Below are 25,862 nucleotides of genomic sequence, written 5' to 3'. Positions count from 1 at the left end.
CTCCCCTGCCTACTTCACATAGGATATACAGCACAGAACAGATTACAACCAGTCCAGGCCCGTGTTTATGCTCCATTCGAGCCGCCTCCCATCTTTTCTCATCTAACTCTCTCGTCGTAATCATCTACACCCTTCTCCCTCATATGCTTGTCTAGTTTCCCCTTAAATGCATCTATAATATTCGCTTCAGCCACTCTCTGTGGTACTGAGTTCCACATTCTCACCACTCTTTGGGTAAAGAAGTTTCCCATTCTTATAGTATTTTTTCCATATTCCTTTGCCTGCTCTCCCCACCCCTCTCGAATGTGCTAACTGGACTGTAGTTCCACGAGCTTGCTGGTATCTAACTCAAGTGGCTAATTCTTCACGAGTGGGTTCAGACAGCAAGCCTTAGCAGGTCTTCACAAAGACAAGTGCAGAAAGGGGTGCCATTCGGCCAACTTCACTTTTGCATTCATAGCAACCTACAGTCCCAACATTCAATCACTGGGAAAGGAACAGAAACACAGCCTGAACCTGACCATGGACTCCAGTCATAAATATACAGGTTATTTCCATTAATATGGATTTCATGTTATAATAGATTGTAGAACTCAATGATAATATACAATTTGATAAAGGTTTAAACATGAACTATCATGGAAAGTTTATATGGCCCAAAGTTAAATCTTCACATAAATTTTAAGGGAATCTGTCCTACTGAGGAACACACAATATCATGCAAGGGAAACAAAATTCTATTCCAGACATTTTCCTTAGCAGGTACTTCAGGAATCCAATCTATAATTTTGCATATACCTTGATCATTCCAGCACTTCGCAATGAGTACTGTTACCTTGGGATCTGTACATTGTATTGGTGCAATTAATCATACGGTCCATAGATTTTCTGTTCACAAGGACATTTATAAACCAAATTCTTTACAGCCGGTGCAGATTATAGTACATAATGCCCATCTGTTGTAGAAAGAAGTGGCAATTTTGCTGTGCTGTGAAGTGTGCTTGAAAGCAAATCCAACTACCAAACAATAGATTTGATTCTGAGCACTCTGCAGGAGCCGGACCAGGTGGTGCAGCAACTTAATAGACTTTCTTTCCAGCCTTAGAATAATAGTTCAAACACAGCATAGACTAATTGGATAAAAGCTTCTTCCTTTTCCCAACTGCAAGGGCCCTTGCCTCAAGCAAGCTCAAGCAGTATCAGTGCACTTCTTGGTTTGCATTAAACTGATAATCTCACTTGTGAGACACCCAAAAGGTGGCTGGTAAGAAGTGGAAAGATTCCCATTGCATCAGTGGGGGTTGCTCATCTGAGTCTGGAATTAACAAATCTTGTTGGAACAGAACACAGGAAGCCTTACTCGACATTTGGTCTGTGAGTGATGAACTTGTTGAGTTGAGCATAAAAAAGTTTCAATGCTTTAAAATACTTGAAGAATCATCACAAATTACGTCTGAAACCTTATTGCTGTAACTAGGTCAGTTTGCTAAATACTCAAGGTAAAAGCCAGTTACATAACATCAGGAAAAAAAATCCAAAAACTACTACTGGGAAAATGTTGGAGTCTATTATAAAGGATGTAATAGCAGAGCATTTAGAAATACATAATCTAATCAAGCAGAGTCAGCATGGCTTCATGAAAGGGAAATCATACTTGACAAATTTATTAGAATTCTTTGAGGAGGTAACAAGCAGGATAGATAAAGGGGAACCAGTAGATGTAATATATTTGGATTTCCAAAAGCTCGATAAGGTACCACACATAAGGCTACTTAATAAGAACCCATGGTGTTGGGGGGTAATATATTAGCATGGATAGAGGATTGGCTAACTAATAGAAGTCAGAGAGTTGGAATAAGGGGGGCATTTTCAGGGTGGCAACCTGTAACTAGTGGAGTGCCACAGGAATCAGTGTTGGGGCCTCAATTATTTACAATATATATTAATGACTTACATGAGGGAAGTGAATGTGCTATCACCAAGTTTGCTGGTGACCTAAAAATAGGTGGGAAGACAAGTGGTGAGGATGACAAGGTGTCTACAGAGGGATATAGGCAAGTTAAGTGAGTGGGTAAAAACTTGGCAGATGGAATATAATGTGGGAAAATGTGAGCTTATGCACTTTGGCAGGAAGGATAGGGGAGCTGAATATTATCCAAATGGAGAAAGCTGCAGCACAGAGGGATTTGAGAGTCCTTGTGCATGAATCCCAAAAAGCTAACGTACAAGTTCAACAGGTAATGGGGAAGGCAAATGGAATATTGGCCTTTATTTCAAAGGGAATGAAGTATAATAATAGGGAAGTCTTGCTAAAACTATACAAGGCACTAGTTCGACCACACATAGAATACTGTGAACAATTTTGGTCCCCTTATCTGAGGAAAGGTATACAGGCAATGCAGGCAGCCCAGCGAAGGTTCACTAGGTTGATCCCGGGTATGGAGGGATTTTCTTATGAGGAGAGGTTAGATTGGGTTGGGCCTGTACTCATTGGGGTTTAGAAAAATGAGAGGAGGTCATATTGAAACATATAAGATTCTTAGAGATTATTGCCAGGGTAGATGCTGAGAGGTTGTTTCCCCTTGTGGGAGAGTCTAGGGCCAGAGGGCATAATCTCATAGTAAGGGGATGCTCATTTAAAACAGAGAAGAGGAGGAATTTCTTCCCTCAGAGGGTAGTAAATCTGTGGAATTCTTTACCACAGAGGGCTGTAGAGGCTGGGTCATTAAGTATATTCAAAGTTGAGATCGATAGATTTTTTAATCAGTAAGGGAATCAAGAGTTATGGGGACAAGGCAGAAAAATGGAGTTGAGGGTTATCAGATCAGCCATGATCTCATTGAATGGCAGAGCAGACTCAATGGGCAGAATGGCCTACTTCAGCTCCTGCATCTTATGTCTCACCCAACTGCAGATGAGTCAATCATAACCTTCAAGGCTCTCTAGATTCAGGAATTCTGTCTTTAGATTGGTAATTGCAAATATCAACTTTTTTAAAATTCATTCATGGGATGTGGGCTTCGCTGGTTAGGGCAGCATTTATTGCCTAACCCTATTTGCCCTTGGGAAGGTGGTGTGAGCTGCCTTCTTGAACCGCTGCAGTCCATGTGGTGTAGGTACACCCAGAGTGCTGTTCAGAAGAGAGTGCCAGGATTTTGACCTGGCGACAGTGAAGGTATGCAATATATTTCCAAGTCAGGATGGCGAGTGGCTTGGAGGGGAACTTGCAGGTGGTGATGAACTTGCAGGTGGTGATGTTCCCATGTGTCTGCTACCCTTGTCCTTCTAAGTGGCAGTTGTTGCGGGTTTGGAAGGTGCTAAGGGGACTTAGTGAGTTCCTGCAGTGCATCTTGTAGGTGGTGCACACTGCTGCCACAGTGCATCAGTGGTGGAGGGAGTGAATGTTTGTAGATGGGATGCCAATCAAGCGGGCTGCTTTGTCCTGGATGGTGTCAAGCTCCTCGAGTGTTGTTGGAGCTGCACTCATCCAGGTAAGTAGAGAGCGTTCCATCACACTCCTGATTTGTGCCTTGTAGATGGTGGACAGGCTTTGCAGAGTCAGAAGGCGAGTTGCTCGTCACAGGATTTGTTTAAAAAAAGAGGCAGAAACCAGGGAACGACAGACCCGTCAGTTTAACATAAGTTATGAGGAATCTACTGGAATCCATCAAAGGGGACAAAGTGACTGGGCACTTGGACAAGTATAAGCCAATCAAATAGAGTTAGCATGGGTTTGGGTAGGGTATGTATGTCATGGCTGACTAATCGCATCATTTTTTTTTAGGGGTCATCCACCTTGGATCCAAGGGAGGCAAATTGGAATATTTTCTTCCTGTCTGAGACTGGGAATTGTAGAGCAGCAAAAGAATTTGGGTGTTCCGTATACACAAATCATTAAAAGATCATGCACAGGTACAAAAATAAAAGGCTAATTGTTGGCCTTCAAGGGGGCTGGAATTCACTGGGGTAAAGCACTGCTTCAGCTGCACAAAGCCTTAAGTCAGACCCAATTCTGGAGTACTGTATTCAGTTTTTGGTACTGCACCTCAGGAAAAATATACTGGCCTCAGAATGGGTACAGCACTAATTCACTCGAATAATGAAAGGCCTTAAAGAGTTACCATCTGAGAGTCTAGTCTGTGTTCCTTGTGTTTTGAAGGTTGAAGAGTAGTCGAAACTAGGTGTTTAAATGCTAGAGGCTTGATAGAGTAGATAAGGCAAATCTATTTCTACAGGTGACAGAATCCAGAACAAGGGGACACAAACTTAAAATCAGAGCTAGGCCTTTTAGGAATGAAATAAAAAAGCATCTTCTCACAAAGGGTAGTGGAAATCTGGGAACCTCTCCCCAAAAAGCTGAGGATTTTGGGTCAATCCAAATTTTCAGGACTGGCATGGATAGAATTTTGTTCGGCAAAGCTTCAAACAACATACAACAAAGATGGGCATGTAGAGTTGAAGTATATACCATATCCTAATTCCCACAAGAATCTTGAGGAGGCTAATGGCTTACCCATACTTCCATGTAGCCCATTGAACTCATTTCAATGTTTTGGGTTTGTAAAATCTTGATGACTTCATTTCTGGAGGCATTTACTTCAGCAGTGACTCCAACATCATTAGCTGTTTATTTTGTTCTGAAATATTTAAATGTACGCTGGAAACATATATGTCTGATATCACTAACATTAGTAACAATCGGGTTAATGCATTTGGATTAAATTCCTTAAATTACTATTTTAACAGTTAGTATTCAATAATATCACACTGCACAGTTACAAAGCAGAGAGAAAAACAAATTTTCTCACTTTATACACTTAACTATGGCTTCATTAAGTTGGTCTAACATTTTACTTCAAGCTCAGCGTGTGAAACTTAGTGGGGAGGAGATGGCGATTTGGTGAAGTTGGGCCACGGGGCAGGGTGGTTTAAAAAAGGGGGAAAACCGGAAACAAACAAGTTCCAAAGCACATACATTCAGAATTTTTTTTTTATAAATCCAACAGTGCCAGGCTGATCTTATGGAAGACAGAATATTAAAATTGTCCCTACTCACCACCAGAGATTGCTCTAGAGAAACTTGCCGATCATCTTTTTCAACTGTTCGCCTGCAATCTGGACACACCCAGAGCGGAAGGTGCAACATGCTGTTCGTTTTTGGAGATGTAGAAAGTGCCATTTTGTTTGGGTTTGTAATCCCACTCTCTGAGAGTGAAGAGTCTTTGCGTTCGCTTCGACACAGAAGACATCGTTCTCCTGTTGAGTATGGTGCCCTCTGACCCAGACCAAAAGTGAAAGGCGTCTAAATAGAACAAAATACAACAAAAATAATCATTTCTTTAAATATCTACATTTTCATACATCATCTGTTTCATTATTCCCCAAATGACGGAATAAATCATTTTCAATTTTATTTGAGGTTCCAGGATTTTCTGATACTCTGAAATGGCGTTTTGCAATTTTCTCCATTTTTCTGAGAGAAACATAATCCAGTCAATGGTATTATACCTCACATTTAACTCTCAGATCTAGAATGTAGGCATAGCATAATCTAAAGACTGACGGTAATATAAATTGCAGCTTGATTGAACCCTTGTGCAGAATTCTTAAGCTCTGCAACTGATTAGCTAATTGTTCTTAGAGCCATGCAACACAACCAGTTTATCTGATTTTAGTCAGCAGGATTTTCAACATTGCTGCCAAAACCTCATTTTCCCCTCTTCTGTCCCTCATGAAGTGACGCAGCGAGCTTTCCAAATACCCAAACCCATCGAGTATCCTGCTGAATATCAACACAGAATCCAGAGCTCCACTTGCTGGAACTGTCTGGAACTTGGCTTTAACGATGCACCTTCTGACAGTGAGATCATAATGCTGTCATTAAGACAGAGGCTCGCTTTGAAAAATACAAATCACCTTCTCCCCAAAAGCGTACTAGAGTTATGGAGTCAGTTACTTGATGGGGACAGTACAAATGAATTAATGAGACAACTGAATGAAAGAACAGATTGAAAGATTATGGTGAGAAGGTAGCTTAGGTGGGATTGACTTTTCAAAATAAGTCAGCAGTGGGCAACTGGTCTTCTCGTGTCTCACTTTAATCTAGATACTCCCACTCCAGTGGCATGGAGGAAGTGCTTGGCCTTGCATGGCAGAGATTGGGAACTTGTTCAATGGAAACTAGAGAAAAATCCACATGAAACCAATGCAAAGTGGCTCCAATATACAATGCCATGGCACGTACATGGGGAACTGTCAAATAATTAAGAAAATCAATCCTTCCACATGTAAATTAACATCTGTTCTAAAACAGCCTTCACACAAAAACTGAAAGGAACACTCGGGACTACTGTAAATATGTAGGTCAACTGGAGCACAGCTTGAACGAAGTAACTATTGTCTTGGAACTGCTTCATCAATGCTAAACTGGATCAAAGCAATCAAGTTCTTCCAAGGAGTTCCGTGGCAGGCGGCGTTAAAAGAAGCCATTCGTCTATCAGACAAAATGGCTCCAGGCCTCCAGCTGCCAAAATAAATGTAAGCAAGGTGGCCACCTCAAATCTATAACAATTTTCATTCGCAAATCTAAATGTTTCAAATGGATCAGACAGCTGAACACGCTGGAGCATCGCCTAGGGTCACATCTACTAGTAACATTCAAAATGAATGAAGGCCATGAAGGATCAAATAGGGAAAGATTATTTCTACTGGTCAGTGAATTGCTAACATGAGGCATAATCTCAAGATCTGTACTAGAAAGTTTGAGTGAGGATGTCAGAAGGAACTCATCTTCAGATATAGGCTTACCAGGCCAAGTGGCATTCGAAGTTAAATCAATTATTGGGACAAGAAGCAAGTGATTTGAATGCTGCACGAACAATGGAGAGGTCCTGCAATCAGGCCCGACCAATGAAAAGTTGTGATAAACTGGTAACTTTGGGGCTAACATCAGATTGATAAACATGAAAGCTTCCAGACAATAAACCTCCAACATCTTCACTATTGTCCTTCAAGGAGGGCAGCCTTCCACCCTCACCTGGTCTGGCTTATACGAACCTTATACTAGTGCCCAGGCTGTGTCTTTGTTGTCTGATATTGGACAAATATTTTTTAGTAACATAGAAAAACAAATACAAGTTCCTGTTGCTGATGAATAATGGGGTTCAAACAGCAAGAGCTTATATTTATATAGCACCTTTAATGTAATAAAACATCCCAAGGTGCTTCATTGGAGCATTAAAAAGAAAACTCTGGCACCCTGTTACCTGGGCTTGGTCAAAGAAGTGGATTTTAAGGAGTATCTTAAAAGAGAGACAGACATAGAGGGAGGTTTAGTCAGAAATTCCAGAGCTTCAGGTCCATGCAGCTGAAGGCACAGCCACCAATGATAGAGGTAAAATTGGGGATGCTCAAGAGGCCAGAATTAGAGGAACACAGGTATCTTGGAAAATTGTGGGGCTGGAGGAGATTTCATAGAGAGGTAGGAGTTAAGGCCATGAGGGACTTGAAAACAGGGATAAGAATTTTAAAATCAAGGCAATGCAAATAAACATTCAATGAAATGTAGAAAATGAAAAGGAAATTATGACAACTCTGGTTTTAGATGAAAGCACTGTTAAGTGGGCAAGCTTATTTCTATACAAAGAGCAGCCATGGCTGCAGAATTCAGAATGAGATTTTAAATAGAGTAAAAACAAGGGGAAAAAACCTACTGTGGCCCTACATGGTGGAATGTTTTTAGTGAGTCTGTGACCTTGGGTGGCCTTTGCCTGTTGTAATACAGCATACCAGTATTCATTTTCATTCTGAAACACTGAGGGAACGAAAAGTAAAAGGAAAAAATGTGTTTTTTTTAAATGGGTGCTCATATTATGTCAAAATCTGTTAAAATTTTATCATATAAATAATTCCAGTCATGACAGAAGTATTGTCTAGATTTTCAGGCATCCCAAGTAAATGTAGGCAAGGGAAATTCTTGTGGGAGTATCAAGGAAACTAAGTGCATATTTTGAGTTTCTGAATGGCATAATGAATAGCTTGTATGTTCTGATAGTGCACTGTGTTTTGGTAGTTGTGTCTGAAAACCTCAAAGTCATGGCTCAGCCTCCTCTTCTAAGCATCCAACAGAGTGAGAAATTCAATAAAGCCCAATAACGAGATGAAATTTTCATATTGTGTCCATTTCAACTGTTAAAGAACACCCTGCAGTGAAACTGTAGGTTTTCCCCATACAACTTGAATAATGTCTGGAAAAATCATTTTAAGGTGTACAGCACCAGAGGCGCAGATAGACATCTGAGGTGATAAACTGACAGCAAACCGATGGAGCATTGTGTACATTATACAAGTACACATACTCAATTTCCCATGCCCAGTGTATCATTAGAGAGTGAGAAAGGGAAAAGCGAAGGCAGAATGCACCACTTCGTGGACAGTGTGAACAAACAACGTATGGGATTTAACAACTGTAGAAAATTACTTATTGTAAATTTCAAATTTGTTTTTCTTCAAAATTTACTTTGGAATAATAAATTTCAGTGGCACTAAAATGCAGTTGTTTCAAGCTGAAAGAGTTTGCAAAACGTGATTATCTGGAACAAAACAGATACAGTGGCTACAGACGTTTGCACAACAAACTGGGGTGAAGCCATCCAGGTCTGTGCAGTTGTAATTGTTCAGTTGGACTTTCTTCCACCATGTGCAGTCTTGCAAGCATAAACCAAATTGTCTGTGTGTGGGCCTCTCCTGAGGAACTTTAGTGCAGACTTGGCAAACAGAGTGTAGCTGAGCTAACTGAGTGGAGACTTGAGGTTTGGGGAGAAGGGGAATTTTAAGTGTTAATTTTATTCTTAAATTTTGCTGTAAAATATAATCTAGTCTATAATTAGCAGTAACTGGAAAATACTGTGTAAGCAGGCTAAGTTCTTTCTTTCTTACAGTTTAGACAGGATAAACTTACTCTTAGCTGTAGGAGCTGAGTAGTTAATTAGGTAACTGATTGAATCTGGTTACTGTAGCCAAGTTCAGTTTACTATAAATTCAGGGTTCTTTAGTGCAACTTTAGTAAACAGAGTGCAGCTGAGCTAACTGAGTGAAGGCTTGGAGTTTGGTGAGAGGGGGAGTTGAGAAAGGACATGTTTGCTTCCTTTTTCTATCTTTCTCACTCCATAGGAATTGGTGCTTGCCCTAATACAGGGAAAGGAGCTAGCTGTTTGGTGAGTATCTGGTAAATGGGCAAGTTCTATTCTATCCCTAAGGTTTAAAATAGTACACAAGTTGGTGGTAAAGTTAATAAAAAATATAAAAAAGCAATATAAGTGATTAATATAACTAAGTAATTATTTAAAACACATTAAGGATGGCAGGACAGGCGATATGTCATGGCTGCAGCATGTGGGAGCTCCAGGGTAACATTTGTGATCCAGGGCAAAAACATCTGCACAAAGTGTTTGCGGCTTGAGGAACTTCGGCTCAGAGTCAGAGCTGGAGGCTGAGCTGCAGACTCTGGGACACATCAGGGAGGGGGAAAGTTACCTGGATGCTTTATACCAGGAGGCAGTCACACCACTTAGGATATGGTCTTTTGATTTGGTCAGTGTTCAGGAACAGGCGGGTGTGACTGTGAGTAAGGAAGTTAAGGGAGCCCAGAGGGCAGGAGTGCAGGAGTGAGAGACTCTGCATCATCCAATAAGTTTGAGGGGTGCAAAACAGAATGTAGAGATAGTAGGGGGCAGTATAGTGAGGGCGGTTGACACTGTTTTCTGTAGCAAAGAGAGAGTGTCCAGGCGTCTGTGTTGCCTGCTCTGTTTGGGACATCTGCTCAGGGCTAGAGAGGAACTTGCAGTGCAAGCGGGGAGGATCCAGTGGTCATGGTCCATGTAGGTACCAACGACATAGGGAGAATGAGGAAGGAGGCTCCGCATAGTCAGTATAAAGAGCTAGCCAGCAAATTAAGAAGCAGAACCTCAAAAGGTAATAATTTCTGGATTACTACCTGAGCCACGTGCAAATTGGCATAGGACAAATAAGATTAGAGAAATTAATGTGTGGCTCAAAGACTGGTGTGGGAGAAGTGGTTTCCAGTTTGTGCAGAACTGGCACCAGTATTGGGGAATGTGGGATCTGTATCGTTGGGACGGTCTACACCTGAACTATGCTGGGGCTGGTGTCCTCACGAGCCACATAACGAGGCAAGTAGAGAGGGTTTAAACTCAATAGTGGAGGCAAGGAACTAAATTTGGGAAGATGCGGTAAATCAAGGAGTAGAGACAAGGCAAGTGAGAAAGGTATTAATATGGGAAAAGATAAACAGACCGTGAGAGGAAGAGGCAAAGAGTACAATTCTAAGAATAAGTCAGCAGATAAGGCTAGACGCTACAAAAATAATAAAAGGACAAAACTAAAGGCTCTGTATCTAAACACAAGTAGCATTCGAAACAAAACAGATAAACTGATAGCGCAAATAGAAATGAATAAGTACAATCTGATAGCCATTAGAGAGGCCAGGGTGACTTAGATTGGGACCTGAATATTGTAGGGTATGTGACATTTAGAACGGACAGGAAGTTAGGAAAATGTGGAGGGATGGCTCTTTTAATTAATGATGGTATTAGCACATTTTGAGAGGGATGACCTAATTTCAGGAAACCAGGATGTAGAAGTGGTTTGGGCTGAGATGAGGAATGATAAAGGCAAGAAGTCACTTGTGGGAGTGGTGTATAGGTCCCCTAATTGTAACTATGCGGTAGGACAGAGTATAAAAGAGATAATGGGAGCTTGTCAGAAAGGTACAGCAATCATCACGGGGGATTTTAATCTACATCTTGACTGGTAAAAATCAGATGGGCAAAGGTAATGTAGATGAGTTCATAGAATATTTTCAGGGTAGTCTCTTGGAACAGCACATTCTGGAGCCAACCTGAGAGCAGGCTATACTAGACCTGGTATTGAGCTACAAGATAGGATTAATTGATAACCTCCTAGTGAAAGCACCCCTAGGAGGCAGCAATCATAATATGATTGAATTTTACATTCATTTTGAGGGAGAAACGAATGCGTCCAAGACTAGTATTTGAAACTTAAATAAGGGCAATTGTGAGAGCATGAAAGCGGAACTACCTAAAGTGAACTAGCAAACGAAGTGAAGGGATAGGTCACGAGGTTCAGTGGCAGACATTTAAAGGGGTATTTCAGAGTACACAGAACATATACATTCCAATGAGGAAGAAAAGTTCCAAGGGGAGGGCCCACCATCCGTGGTTAACTAAAAAAGTTAAAAGACAGTATCAAACTTAAAGAAAAAGCAGATAATTACCCAATGACGGAGTGGCAGGTCAGAAGATTGGAGAGGATATAAAGAACAGCAAAGAATGACAAGAAGATTAATGAGGAGGGAAAAATTAAATTACGAGAGAAAGCTAGTTGGTAAGAGTTTCTATAGATAGTTAAATAAGAAAAGGGTCACCAAAGTGAGCATTGGTCCTTTAGAGTACACATCTGGGGAATTAATAATGAAAAGTAGGGAGATGGCGGATGAATTAATCATGTATTTTGCTTCAGTCTTCACTATAGAGGACACAAGTAACATCCCGGAAATAGCTATAAATCAGGAAATGGAAGGGAGGGAGGAACTCTGGAAAATCACCAGGAAAGTGTTATTGAGCAGGTTGTTGGGGCTGCAGGCTGACAAATCTCCAGGTCTGGATAGACTTTACCACCCAATATAAATTGTAAAAAGTTGAGACCCCGATACTGCTTCCTGTGGCACACCGCTCGTCACATCCTGCCAACCAGAAAAAAACCCACTCATGCCACCTCTGCTTTCTGTTAGCTAGCCACTCTTCTATCCATGCTAGTATGCTACCCCCTTGAAAGAAGGGGCTAGTGAGATAGTTGATGCATTGGTTTTAATTTTCCAAAATTCCCTAGATTTGAGGAAAGTTCCAATAGGTTGGAAAATAGCAAATGTAATTCCTTTATTCCAAAAGGGAGGGAGACAGAACGCAGGAAACTACATGCCAGTTAGGCTAACATCTGTCATAGCGAAAATGTTAGAAGCTATTATTAAAGATGTTATGGAAGGGCACTTCGAAAAATTCAAGGTAATCAGGTAAAGTCAACATGGTTTTGTGAAAGGGAAATCATGTTTAACCAATTCATTGGAGTTCTTTGAAAGAGTCACATGCTGTGGATAAAGGGGAACCAGTGGATGTATTTTATATAAATTTCCACAAGGCATTTGATAAGATGCCATATCAAAGGTTACTGCAGAAAATAGAAGCTCATGGTGTAGGGGGTAGCATATTAGCATGGATAGAAGAGTGGCTAGCTAACAGAAAGCAGAGGTGGCATGAGTGGGTATTATTCTGGTTGGCAGGATGTGATGAGCGGTGTGCCACAGGGAGCAGTATTAGGGTCTCAACTTTTTATAATTTATATAAAATGACTTGGATGAAGGGACCAAAGGTATAGCTGCTAAATTTGCTGACGACAGACAGAGATAGGAAAGTAAATTGTGAAGAGGATGCATGGAGGCTACGAAGTGACATAGAAAGGTTAAGTGAGTGGGCAAAGATCTGGCAAATGGAGTATAATGTGGGCAAACTTGAAATTGTTCATTTTGGCAGGAGGAATAAAAAAGCTTATTATCTGAATGGTTAAAGATTGCAGAGGGATCTGGGTGTCCTAGTGCATGAATCACAAAAGGTTAATATACAGGCAATTAGGAAAACTAATAGAATGTTATCATTTATTGTGAGGAGATTGATTACCCAAGTAGGGAGGTTATGCTTCAGTTGTACTGGGCACTGGTGAGACCACATCTAGAGTATGGTGCAAAAGCACTAGTCTCCTCATTTAAGGAAAGGCGTAAAGGCAATAGCAGTTCAGAGAAGGTTTCCTAGGCTAATACCAGGAATGGGGAGGTTGTCCTATGAGGAAAGGTTGGACAGGTAAGGCTTGTATCTACTGGAATTTAGCAAAGGAAGAGGTGACTTGATTGTAACCTTTAAGATCCTGAGGGGCCTTGACAGAACAGATGTAGATTAGGGTGTTTAAAAATAAGGGGTAGCTCATTTAAGACAGGTGAGGAGAAATTTCTTCTCTCAGAGGGTAGAGTATCTTTGGAACTCTCCCCCTCAAAAGGTGATGAAAGCAGAGTCTTGGAATATTTTTAAGGTAGAACTAGACAGATTCTTTATTAACAATGGGGTGAAAGGTTATCAGGTGGGGGTAGGCGGGAATGTGGGGTTGAGGTTACACTTAGATTGACCATGATCTTATTGAATGGTGAAGCAGGCTCGAGGGGTCAAGTAGCCTACTCCTGCTTCCAGTTGGTATGTTTGTATAGAAAAAAATGCTAGGCTATAAGGTCAGACAATAGATTTAGCTCTCCAGTCTCTCGACATTTTTAAATTCATTTACGGGATGTGGGTGTTACTGGCTCCGCCAGTATTTATTGCCCATCCCTAACTGCCCTTGAGGTGGTGGTGGTGAGCTGCCTTCTTGAACCGTTGCAGTCCCTGTGATGTAGGTACACCCACAGTGCTTATAGGGAGGGAGTTCCAGGATTTTGACCCAGCGACAGTCAAGGAATGGCAATATATTTCCAAGTCAGGAAGGTGGGTGGCTTGGAGGGGAACTTCCAGGTGGTGGTGTTCTGATGTATCTGCTGACCTTGTCCTTCTAGATGGTAGTGGTCGTGGGTTTGGAAGGTGCTGTCTAAGGAGCCTTGGTGAGTTTCTGCAATGCATCATGTAGATGGTACACACTGCTGCTATTGTGCGTCAGTGGCAGCAGGACTGAATGTTTGTGGAAGGGGTGCCAATTAAGTGGGCTTTGCCACCACCGAACAGTGGCAGCAGTGTGTACCACCTACAAGTGTCACGAAACTATCATGTTTTTCATAACATTATTGTGGGGTATTGTAAAGTTGGCTTGTATGTGTATGTGTGGCCATGTGAGATCTGAAAGGTACACCGTGTGAAACAGACTTGGGGGAAAAGCCTCTAGGCACTTTACAGAAGTCTGCTGTTCCAGTAACCAAAGTTGTGCAGAAAGCCTTTGGAATTTCACTGTCAAGTGGGTGCTTGTGGCAACCTTACAGGGTTGTCTCCCAAGTTTAAAATCTATTTTGGACCGTTGTTTTAAAGTGGGTGTTTAGTTGGGGGTCAAGTTGATTAACTGTAATCTTGTGTATATGTTGAATTATTTTTTGTTAATAAACATTTTAATTTAATTTTTAAAATCTCTAAAGGTGTGAGTGGACTCATTACTTCTGAATTCAGTACACAAACCTTCTCGTAATAAATACAAATTGCAAACCCGTTGTGATGGCGTGGCCAAGTTTCCCTTCTGGATTTGGTCAGCCTGGCAAATAGCACCTCCCGTAACATAACAAAATTGGGGGCTCTCTGCAGGATTTTTGAAATTCTTTGATTGGCATGGAGTTGGTGAATCTTGAGGCTATGAGTACAAGAAGAACATTGAACTCAGGAGTTGGTTTGAGGGATTTCGAAGTGGTTAGACTGCAAATATGGCTTTAACCATTGCCAAGACTTTTCTGGGAGTAGAAGGGACAGATAGTTAATCCCAAGCTAAAGACAGACCCCAAAATCCAGGTGAGTGGAAGAGGGTAACGTCTAAAGACGACTTTCTAGTCAAAGGAAGGACAGGAACCTGGAAAAGATCCTGTTAATGAAGTTAAAAGTGGGGGGCAGAGAGAAAGGCTTCAAGCTTCAGATTTGAAGAGACAAAAGATGCAGAAAGCAGATTTAAAGCGAAAACAGTTTGCAAGAGGCAAGAAGGCCTAAAGAGACAACTGAAGATCTGTAACTCTTTGCTATGGGCATGTGGAGCAGTAGTATTGTTGACGGCCGAGTCAGTGAAAGAGATTACGTGGAAGGCAGCTTGAATGCACGTGGCGACCCAGGGAAGAGGAATATCGGAGGCAGAGTTTGAAACCCTGGAGGTGAACCCTTGTGGAAGGTGTCTGAGAGAGAGTCAGTTTGGGAGAATATTCCAAGGTGAGCTCTTGGAGATTGGAAACCCTCATGTGAAAGATGGAGTTCAGTGAGACCGGTAGGCTTATGGTGTGACAAGCATCTGGGGGGAGTTGAGGAGATAGCATCTGTTTGAGGTAGCATCTGTCACTTGATTTCACAGTGTGACTTGTCTGACCACAGGGTGTCTATTGGTACATGGACTGTGCATTTACTGTGGACATTAGATTATGTAACTTGTGTTATCATTACAAATCTGTATATATCTGTAAAGGTATAGTTGTGGGTGAAGTATTGTAATATAGTTCATCTTTTCTTGTTTAATAAATGTTTTATTCTTTTGTCAGAAGTTCATCATGTACCTCCTGTGACTCTGTTCAGTAGCTACTCTCTTCATATACCTAAAGAAGCAAATAAAAGTTAGGATCTGGGATCAGGCTTGTCCAGGGGTAACCTCAGCTAGGATCATAATGTCTTAAAAAAGTAATTCTTTTGGAAGAATTTAAAGATTCAATTCCTTCAGTACTTAGAACTCGTGTGGAAGAACAGAGGATTAAAACGGCAAGGCAAGCAGCAGAGATAGTCAATCCTAAATGATATGGGGTAGTGTTATTTGTTGTGCAGACGGAGTATTACAGGAAAGAGTGGTAACAAGTGGAATTCATGGAGATGCTAAACATATTCAATTGTGGAAGGTAAATTTAAAAAGTAAGTTGTAAACAGGTGAGGTGATCATTGGAGTAGTGGAAAAATTGCCCAGTGCAGGGGGTCAATTTATCTAAGGTAATGATATAGCTGGGTCATAGATGTTGGTGATGCCTACACTGTAGTCAAGCGGCCTGTGGAGGTGCATTCAACAGAGATGTTGCAGGAAGAACATCCTGGACTGTTTTCAGATTGTGTGGTAATGAGGTCACTAGTTCACAGGTTGAAACAGGAAGAGGAGGAATCTAAAAGGCAAGGAAAAGACGCTGATATCCAGTTAGCTGGATCTGTCTTTGAAAAGATTATGCAAGAAGAGATGGTTGAAGAGAATGAGGTGGAAGTGTTTGGTTCAGTTAAATTGGTAGAGTTAAAGCAGAAGGATTCACAAATAAATTATATCAGCGAGCTTATTCGGAAGCAGAGGCAGAATGTATTCCAGAATGTTAATGCCTTAAAGGTAATGTGTTAATGAGGATGTGGAGGCCGTCTCATGTTCCAGAGGAGAAATGGATGTTGGTACGTCAGATAGTTATACCATCTGGATACAGAAATGAAATATTGAGAGTAGCTCGTGAAATTCCAATTTTTGCTGCAATTTTTGTCCAAATTCCAATTTTTGTTACCAGTGTTAGGTGAACCATTAAAGGCAAGGTTTAGTGGGCTTTACAGGATTGAAAAGAAACTGAGTGAAGTAAATTGTTTAATAAATACTCCAGATAGAAGAAAGAAGCAGAGGGTGTGTCACGTAAATACCGACGCACAGTAGCAGCAGTGTGTACCATCTACAAGATGCACTGCAGGAATTCACCAAGATTCCTCAGACAGCACCTTCCAAACCCATGACCACTGCCATCTAGAAGGACAAGGGCAGTGGATGGATGAGAACACAGCCACCTGGTAGTGCCCCTCCAAGTCACTCACTATCCTGACTTGGAAATATATCACCGTTCCTTCACTGTAGCTGGGTCAAAATCTTGGAACTCCTTTCCTAACTACACTGTGGGTGTACCTACACAGCATGGGCTGCAGCGGTTCAAGGAGGAAGCTCACCACCACCTTCTCAAGGGCAACTAGGAGTGGACAATAAAATGCTGGCCCAGCCAGCGAAGCCCACATCCCATGAATGAATTTTTAAAAAACTATGACAGGAAAGATAACCAAAAGGAATAGAGTTGTGGTAGGTAAAGAGACATATAAGAATAAGGAAAACTAAGGCGAAAATACAAAAACAGTTCTTTTTTGGTCTGAACTGCATAAAGATATATTGAAATTATGTTGATCATGTCACACTTCAGGTGACAGGAAAACCTCAAGCAGAGATTAAACCGGCACCTTAAATTCCAATTCAAGCATTTGAGGAACCTTTTACCAGGGTCCTGATTGATTGTGTAGGGCCCTTCTCCAAGACTAAAAGTGGAAATCAGTGCTTGCTCATGGATGTTGCTACAAGGTTTCCAGAAGCGATACCTTTAAGGAATATTACAGCAAAGAGAATTGTAGACAAGTTAACCAAATCTTTTTTTTTAAACAAGATATGGGTTACCGAAAGGAATAGTCGGATCAGGGTTCGAATTTCATGTCACACCTGTTTAAGGAAATAATGAACAGCCTCAGGATAAAACAGTAAGTCATCAGCTTATCATCCTGAATCACAAGGTGCTTTAGAGAGACGGCATATTAAGACCATAAGACATAGGAGCAGAAATTAGGCCATTCGGCCCATCGAGTCTGCTCCACCATTCAATCATGGCTGATAAATTTCTCAACTCCATTCTCCCGCCTTCTCCCCATAGCCTTTGATCCCCTTACCAATCAAGAACCTATCTATCTCCGTCTTAAGTACACTCAATGACCTGGCTTCCACAGCCTTCTGTGGCAATGAATTCCATAGATTCACCAATCTCTGGCTAAAGAAGTTTCTCCTCATCTCTGTTCTAAAAGGTCTTCCCTTTACTCTGACGCTGTGCCCTCGGGTCCTAGTCTCTCCTACTAATGGAAACATCTTCCCCACATCCACTCTTTCCAGGCCTTTCAGTATTCTGTAAGTTTCAATCAGATCCCCCCTCATCCTTCTAAACTCCATCGAGTATAGACCCAGAGTCCTCAAACGTTCCTCATATGTTAAGCCTTTCATTCCTGGGATCGTTCTCGTGAAGCTCCTCTGGAACCTCTCCAGGGTCAGAACATCCTTCCTGAGATACGGGGCCCAAAATTGCTCACAATATTCTAAATGTGGTCTGACCAGAGCCTTATAAAGCCTCAGCAGCACATCCCTGCTTTTATATTCTAGTCCTCGCAAAATAAATGCCAACATTGCATTTGCCTTCCTAACTACCGACTCAACCTGCAAGTTAACCTTAAGAGAATCCTGGACTAGGACTCCCAAGTGCCTTTGCACTCCAGATTTCTGAATTCTCTCCCCATTTAGAAAATAGTCTATGCCTCTATTCTTCCTACCAAAGTGCATGACCTCACACTTCCCCACATTGTATTCCATCTGCCACTTCTTTGCCCATTCTCCTAACCTGTCCAAATCCTTCTGCAGCTCCCCACCTCCTCAATACTACCTGTCCCTCCACCTGTCTTTGTATCAACTGCAAACTTAGCCAGGATGCCCTCAGTTCCTTCATCTAGATCATTAAATGTATAAAGTGTAAAGTTGTGGTCCCAACACTGACCCTTGCGGAACTGCACTAGTCACCAGCCGCCATCCTGAGAAGGACTCCCTTATCCCCACTCTCTGCCTCCTGCCAGACAGCCAATCTTCTATCCATGCTAGTACTTTGCCTCTAACACCATGGGCTCCCGTGCGGCACCTTGTCAAAGGCCTTCTGGAAGTCCAAGTAGATAACATCCATTGGCTCTCCTTTGTCTAACCTGCTCGTTACCTCCTCAAAAAATTCTAACAGATTTGTCAGGCATGACCTCCCCTTGATGAAACCATGCTGACTTTTCCCTATTTTACCATGCACTTCCAAGTATTCTGAAATCTCATCCTTAATAATGGATTCTAAGATTTTACCAACTACCGAGGTCAGGCTAATCGGCCTGTAATTTCCCGTCTTTTGCCTCACTCCCTTCTCAAGCAGGGGGGTTACATTTGCGATTTTCCAGTCCTCTGGGACCCTCCCTGACACCAGTGATTCCTGAAAGATCACCACTAACGCCTCCACTATCTCTTCAGCTATCTCCTTCAGAACTCTGGGGTGTAATCCATCTGGTCCAGGTGATTTATCCACCTTCAGACCTTTCAGTTTTCCTAGCACCTTCTCCTTGGTAATGGCCACCATACTCACCTCTGCCCCCAACTCTCTTGAAATTTGGGGATGTTACTCATGTCTTCTACCGTGAAGACTGATGCAAAGTACCTATTCAGTTCCTCCACCATTTCTTTGTTCCCCACTACTACTTCTCCAGTGTCATTTTCCAGCGGCCCAATGTCCACTTTTGCCTCTCTCTTACCCTTTATATATCTAAAAAAAACTCTTGCAATCTTCTTTTATATCACTGGCTAGTTTACCCTCATATTTAATCTTCTCCCTCCTTATTTCTTTTTTAGTTGTCCTCTGTTGGTCTATGCTTTCTCTTTAGCTTTTATGCTGTCCCTGACTTCCCTTGTCAGCCATGGTTGCCTCGTCCTCCCTTTAGTATGCTTCTTCTTCCTAAGGATGAATTTTTGCTGTCTCTCCCAAATTACTTCCAGAAACTCTTGCCATTGCTGTTCCACTGTCTTTCCTGCTAGGCTCATCTCCCAGTCAATTCTGGCCAGCTACTCCCTCATGCCTCTGTAGTTGCCTTTATTCAACTGTAATACCGTTACATCTGATTCCAGCTTTTTCCTTTCAAATTGCAGGGTAAATTCTATCATATTATGGTCACTTCTTCCTAAGGGTTCCTTCACCTTAAGCTCCCTTACCAAATCTGCCTCATTACACATCACTAAATCTAGAATTGCCTGTTCCCTAGTGGGCTCCACCACAAGCTGCTCCAAAAAGCCATCTCGTAGACATTCCACAAATTCCTTTTCTTGGGATCCACTACCAACCTGATTTTCCTAGTCTACCTGCATATTGAAATCCCCCATGATCACTGTAACCTTGCCTTTCTTACACGACTTTTCTATCTCCTGGTGTATCTTGTGCCCCACATCCTGATTACTGTTCGGAGGCCTGTACATAACTCCCATTATGGTTTTTTGACCTTTGCGGTTCCTCAACTCTACCCACACAAATTCTACATCATCATAGCGTCATTTCTTGCTATCGATTTAATTTCATTTCTTACGAACAAAGCAACCCCACCCCCTCTGCCAACCTGCCTATCTTTTCGATAGGATGTATATCCTTGGATATTTAGCTCCCAGTCCTGATCCCCTTGCAGCCATGTCTCCGTGATGCCCATCACATCATACCTGCCAATTTCAATCTGCGCCACAAGCTCATTTACCTTATTTTGTATACTGCATGCATTCAGATACAACACCTTCAGTCCTGTATTTCCCATCCCCTTCTCATTGTCGTTCCTTTATCTGATGTGCTTGAATTTAGATTCCTAGCCTGTTCCAAACACTCTGTCCTATTTTGTGTTCTGGAGACTTTAATAACCTCTCCTGGGCTCTCCTTTCTTTTCAGTTTTTTCATAATTTTCCATGAAGTTGAATCCGCCCCCCGACATGCTAACCTGCTGCTTTGTTTCCCATTAGTCATACTTCTCTTCCCTTCCCCCCCACTTTCTAGTTTAAAGTCCCGTTGACCACCATATTTACCCTTTTCGCTAGAACACTGGTTCCAGATCGGTTCAGGTAGAGACCGTCCCAACTCTACAGATCCCTCCTGTTCCTACATCAAACTTTAAAAACCATGATGAGGGCTTATAGTCAAGACTATCCACAGGACTGGGATCGGGGGGATTCCATTCTCGTTATTTGCTATTAGGGATGTTCCGAATGAATCAACAGGATTTAGTCCTTTTGAATTAGTCTATGGTCATGAAGTAAAGGGACTACTTAAGTTGATTCAGAAGAAGTTAGTGGGTCAGAATTCAGAAACTACTCTCCTGGATTATGTGATAAACTTCAGAGAAAGATTGAACAGAGCATGTGGCTTAGCTAAGGAACATTTAAAGAGATCACAGCAAGTGATGAAGGCAAAGGAAGATAAGACAGCCAAAGCTCATGCTTTTGTTGCTGGGGAGAAGTTGTTAGTTTTGTTACCAGTGTTAGGTGAACCATTAAAGGCAAGGTTTAGTGAGCCTTACAGGATTAAAAAGAAACTGAGTGAAGTAAATTATTTAATAAATACTCCAGATAGAAGCAGAGGGTGTGTCATGTAAATATGCTTAAAAAGTACTTTGTCAGGGAAGATAACCAAAAGGAGATAGTCGTGGTAGAAATGAAGGATTCTGAAATTGACTTTCCTCTAATCAAATTGGACAATGAGGGGGTACTTAAAAATTTAAATGTAATATTGAGTTACCTTCCAGACAAGTGTCAAAGTGATTTGGAAAAGCTATTGTAGTCACACAAGGCAATTTGTGGGAATAAGCTGGGGAAGACAAATTTAGCTACACGTGATGTATGTGTGGGTGATTCAGTTTCAATAAGGCAACATCCTTATAGATTAAATCCAGTAAAATTATCTCAAGTACAGAAAGAAATCGAATTCATGCTTCAGAATGACTTCATAGTGCCTAGTTACAGTAATTGGAGTTCACCTATTGTGATGGTGCCGAAGCTGGATGGAACACAAAGACTACGTGTGGATCATCGAAAAGGAAACAGTGATAAAAGTGGATTCATATCTTATTCCAGAGTTGGATGATTGTATTGAGAAAGTGAGAATGGCGAGCTGAAGCACCTACTAAATAAGATTGTCTAGTCAAGGTAGCAGAAGCATACAAACATACATACAAACATGTGAATTAGGAGCAGGAGTAGGCCATTCGGCACCTCACGCCTGCTCTACAATTCAATAAGATCATAGCTGACCTGATTGTGGCCTCAACTTCACATTCCCGCCTACTCCCCAATATCCCTTGATTCCTTTGTTAGTCAAGAATCTATCTACCTCTGCCTTAAAAATACTCGATGACCCTGCCTCCACTACTCTCTGGGGAAGAGAGTTCCAAAGTCTCACGAGCCTCAGAAAATAATTCTCCTCATCCTCATCTTAAAGGGGAGATCCCTTATTTTTAAACCGTGTACCCTAGTTCTCGTCTCTCCCGCAACGGGAACATCCTTTCAGCATCCACCCTGTCAATCCCCTCAGGATCTTGTATTTCAATAAGATCGCCTCTCATTCTTCTAAACTCAGTGGATATAGGCCCAGCCTGTCCAACCTTTAACACCCACCCCCCCAACCCCCAATCCCAGGTATCAGTCAAGTCAATCTCCTCTGAGCTGCTTCTGATGTAATTCTGTCCTTTCTTAAATTAGGAGACCAAAACTGTATATAGTAGTCCAGATAAAAGCAAAATACTGCGGATGTTGGAAATCTGAAACAAAGACAGAAAACGCTGGAAAAACTCAGCAGGTCTAGCAGCATCTGTGCAGAGAGAAACAGAGTTAATGTTTCAAGTCCATATGATCCTTCGTCAGAGCTTCTTCATAGTACTCCAGATGTGGTCTCACCAACACCCTTTATAACTATAGCAAAACTTCCCTACTTGTATCTTCCATTCCCCTGGAAAAATACAACATCCATTTGCCTTCCTAATCACTTGTTGCACCTGCATACTAACGTTTTGTGATTAATGTACCAGGACACAAAGATCCCTCTGTAACTCAGCTCTGCAATCTCTCTCCATTTAAATAATATTACTTTTCTATTCTTCCTAACAGAGTGGACAAGTTCACATTTTCCCAAATTATACTCCATCTGCAAAACTTTAGCCCACTCACTAAACCTATCTACATCCCTTTGCAGGCTCCTTATGACCTCTTAACTTACTTTCCTACCCATCTTTGTGTCATCAGCAAATTTAGCAATTTGATCCTGTCATCCATGTCACTGATATAAACTGTAAATAATTGAGGCCCCAGCACTGATCCCTATGGCACTCCATTTGTCACATCTTGCCAGCCCAAAAATGACCCATTTATGCCTACTCTCTGCCTCCTGTTAGCTAACCATTCCTCTATCCATGCAAATATGTTACTCCATACACCAGGATTTCTTATTTTGCTTAGTAACCTTTGATGTGGCACCTTGTTAAATGCCTTCTGGATATCTAAGCACAGCACATCCACAGGTCCCCCTTTATCCATGTTGCTTGTTACTTCCTCAAAGAACTCCAATAAATTAATCAAACATGATTTCCCTTTCACAAAACCATGTTAACTCTGCCTGATTGCACTGAGATTGTCTAAGTGCCCCGCCATAACCTCCTTAATAGATTCCAGCTTTTCCCCTATGACAGATGTTAAGCTAACTGGCCTGTAGTTTCTTGCTTTCTGTCTCCTTCCTTTCTTGAACAGGGGAGTCACCTTTACTATTTTCCAATCTGATGGGACCTTTCCAGAATCGAGGGAATTTTGGAAAATTAAAACCAATGCACTCATTACTTCAGCAGCCACTTCTTTTAAGACCTTAGGGTGGTGTCTATCAGGGGGCGGGGGCTTGTCAGCTTTTAGTTCTAATAATTTTCGCAGTACCCTTTCCCTGGTGACTGGAATTGTTTTAAGTTGCTCCCTCCCGTTCACCTCCTGATTCACATTTATTTCTGGGATGTTATTTGAATCCTCTACAGTGAAGACAGACAAACAAAATATCTGTTCTGTTCATCTGCCATTTCCTTATTTTCCATTATTAATTCTCCATTCTCATTCTCCAGAGGACCAACACTAGCTTTAGTTACTCTTTTCTTTTTTAAATACCTATATAAACTCTTACTGTTTTTATATTTCTAGCTAGCTTTCTCTCGTACTCTAATTTCTCCTTCCTTATGAATAATATTTTAGTTGTTTTTTGCTGTTTTCTATATTCTGTCCAATTTTCTGATCTGCAACTCATCCTTGTGGTATTATACACTTTCTCTTTCAATTTGATACTATCTTTAACTTCCTTAGTTAGCCACAGATGGTGTCCTTCCCTTACAGTCTTTCTTTCTCACTGGAATGTGTTTTTTCTGAGTACTCTGAATTATCTCCTTAAACGTCTGCCACTGCATCTCTACTGACCTATCGCTTAACCTAATTTCCCAGCTCACTTCAGCCAGTTGTGTTCATGTCCTCATAATTGCCGTTATTTAAGTTCAAAACACTCGTTTTACATCTGTGCCTCCTTCCCTCAAACTAAATATGAAATTCATATGATCACTGCTACCTAGGGATGCCTTCACTATGAGGTCATTAATCAATCCCATTTCATTGCACATTACCAGATCTAGTATAGCCTGCTCTCTGGTTGGCTCTAGAATGTGCTGCTCTAAGAAAGTGTCCCGAAAACATTATGAATTTATCATCCAGGCTACTTTTGCCAATCTGATTTGTTCAATCTATATGTATTATTTCTTCCTGTATACCCAGTCCTGCCGTGTGGTTACTGTTAGGGGGCCTATAAACCACTCCCACAAGTGACTCTTACCTTGATTATTTCTCATCTCTATCCAAACTGATTCTACATCTTGATGTCCAGAACTAAAGTCATCTCTCTCTCTATTATACCAATGTCATCCTTAATTAACAGAGCTTCCCCTCCACCATTTCTAGCTTCCTGTCCTTCCTAAATGTTATGTGCCTTTGAGTATTCAGGTCCTAGTCTATGTCATCTTGCAACCATGTCTCTGTAATAGCCATCAGGTCACAAGTATTTATTTCTATTTGCGGTGTCAATTCATCTGATTTGTTACGAATGCTACATGCATTCAGATACAGAGGCTTTAGTTCTGTCTTTTCACTATTTGTAACCTCCAGCCTTGTGTGGTGTACTCACAAGGTATGTCCCATCCTGCCACGCTCTGATCATCATTTCCCTTATTCCTAACTTGCTCTCTTGCCTTGTCTTCTCTACTTAATCTATCACATCTTCGCAAACTTGATTCCTTGCCCCCAATATGTGGTTTAACACCTTCTCTACTGCCCTAGTTATATGACTTACCAGAAGCACTTACTCCAGCCGGTTCAGGTGAAGACTATCCTGACAGTACAGCTCCCACTTTTCCCAGTACTGGTGCCAGTACCCATTTCTCCCATACCAATCCCTGAGCCACGCATTTAACTCTCTAATCTTCATTACCTTATGTCCATTTGCTCTTGGGTCAGGTAGTAATTTAGAGGTTATTGCTTTGAGGTTCTGCTTTTTAATTTAGCCCCTAGCTGCTTGTACTCCCTCAGCAGAACCTCTTTCCTAGTTCTATATGAGTCATTGGTACCTACGTGGACCACAACCTATCCTATTACAAGTTCCTCTCCAGCCCGGAGAAGACGTCCTGATCCCTGGCACCGGGCAGGCAAAACAGCTGGCTCCACTGTCGCTCTCGGCTGCAGAGAGCTCCATCTAGTCTGCTGACTGTGCCATCCCCTACTGCCGCTACATTCTTATTCCAGGTGAGAAGTATCTGCAACCTGGAATGAACACAGTGAAATACATTTCTAATGGACCGTGGCAAGCCGGAAATACAGTAAACTCATGAGCAATCTTAAAGGAAGTTTGAAGCAAGGTTGAAAGTGTGTACAAACTTGGACCCAATCCGATGATACTCAAGTTATTTAGAAATGTGGCAAATGTTGACATCTGGATGAAGCAACAATCTTCTCTGTTCTTCTTGGCCAGAGCAGGCAGGAAAACAAACAAAACATGATCCTGAAACAGGTGTAGATACCAAAATCCCCAAGAATAAAAACAAAATTTGACTGACCGTGAAGTGTAAAATAAGTCCTCATGGCAAGTTATAGGATCACAAAATAGCTATTGGTAACTTGAATGAGGGACTTAACTTATAGGGTGCAAAATAATACCAGGTTACAACAACTGCTTGCACGTCACAGCCATAGGGCTTGAAGAAGGACCACCCTGAAGGCTTCACTGTACAGTCTATTTAGAGCTACAATTAGCATAAAATTATTTCCTTGTAGCATAACTGAGCACAAAATGCAGCTCAACTTCCCAATTGCAAGATATGATACTTGTCACATCAATTGTAATTTACAGACTTCCAAAA

The 25,862-nt window shown here is 41.5% G+C and overlaps 1 protein-coding gene across 2 annotated transcripts in view; it reads right to left on the bottom strand.

Annotated features, from left to right (window-relative positions):
* Window positions 1–25,862, bottom strand: part of fam193a (family with sequence similarity 193 member A) — a 241,983-nt gene that overhangs the window by 104,268 nt on the left and 111,853 nt on the right. For both annotated transcript variants that reach the window (XM_078560819.1, XM_078560827.1), the window contains exon 3: window positions 5,057–5,302. In XM_078560819.1, the coding sequence (XP_078416945.1) occupies window positions 5,057–5,302 (246 nt within the window). The remainder of the gene's footprint in view (window positions 1–5,056; window positions 5,303–25,862) is intronic.

Source organism: Cetorhinus maximus, chromosome 2 (assembly GCF_964194155.1).
Source record: "Cetorhinus maximus chromosome 2, sCetMax3.hap1.1, whole genome shotgun sequence".
Taxonomy (NCBI): Eukaryota; Metazoa; Chordata; class Chondrichthyes; order Lamniformes; family Cetorhinidae; genus Cetorhinus; species Cetorhinus maximus.
The sequence above is the reverse complement of the archived record's forward strand: the minus strand, read 5'-3'. Positions and strand labels throughout refer to the sequence as shown.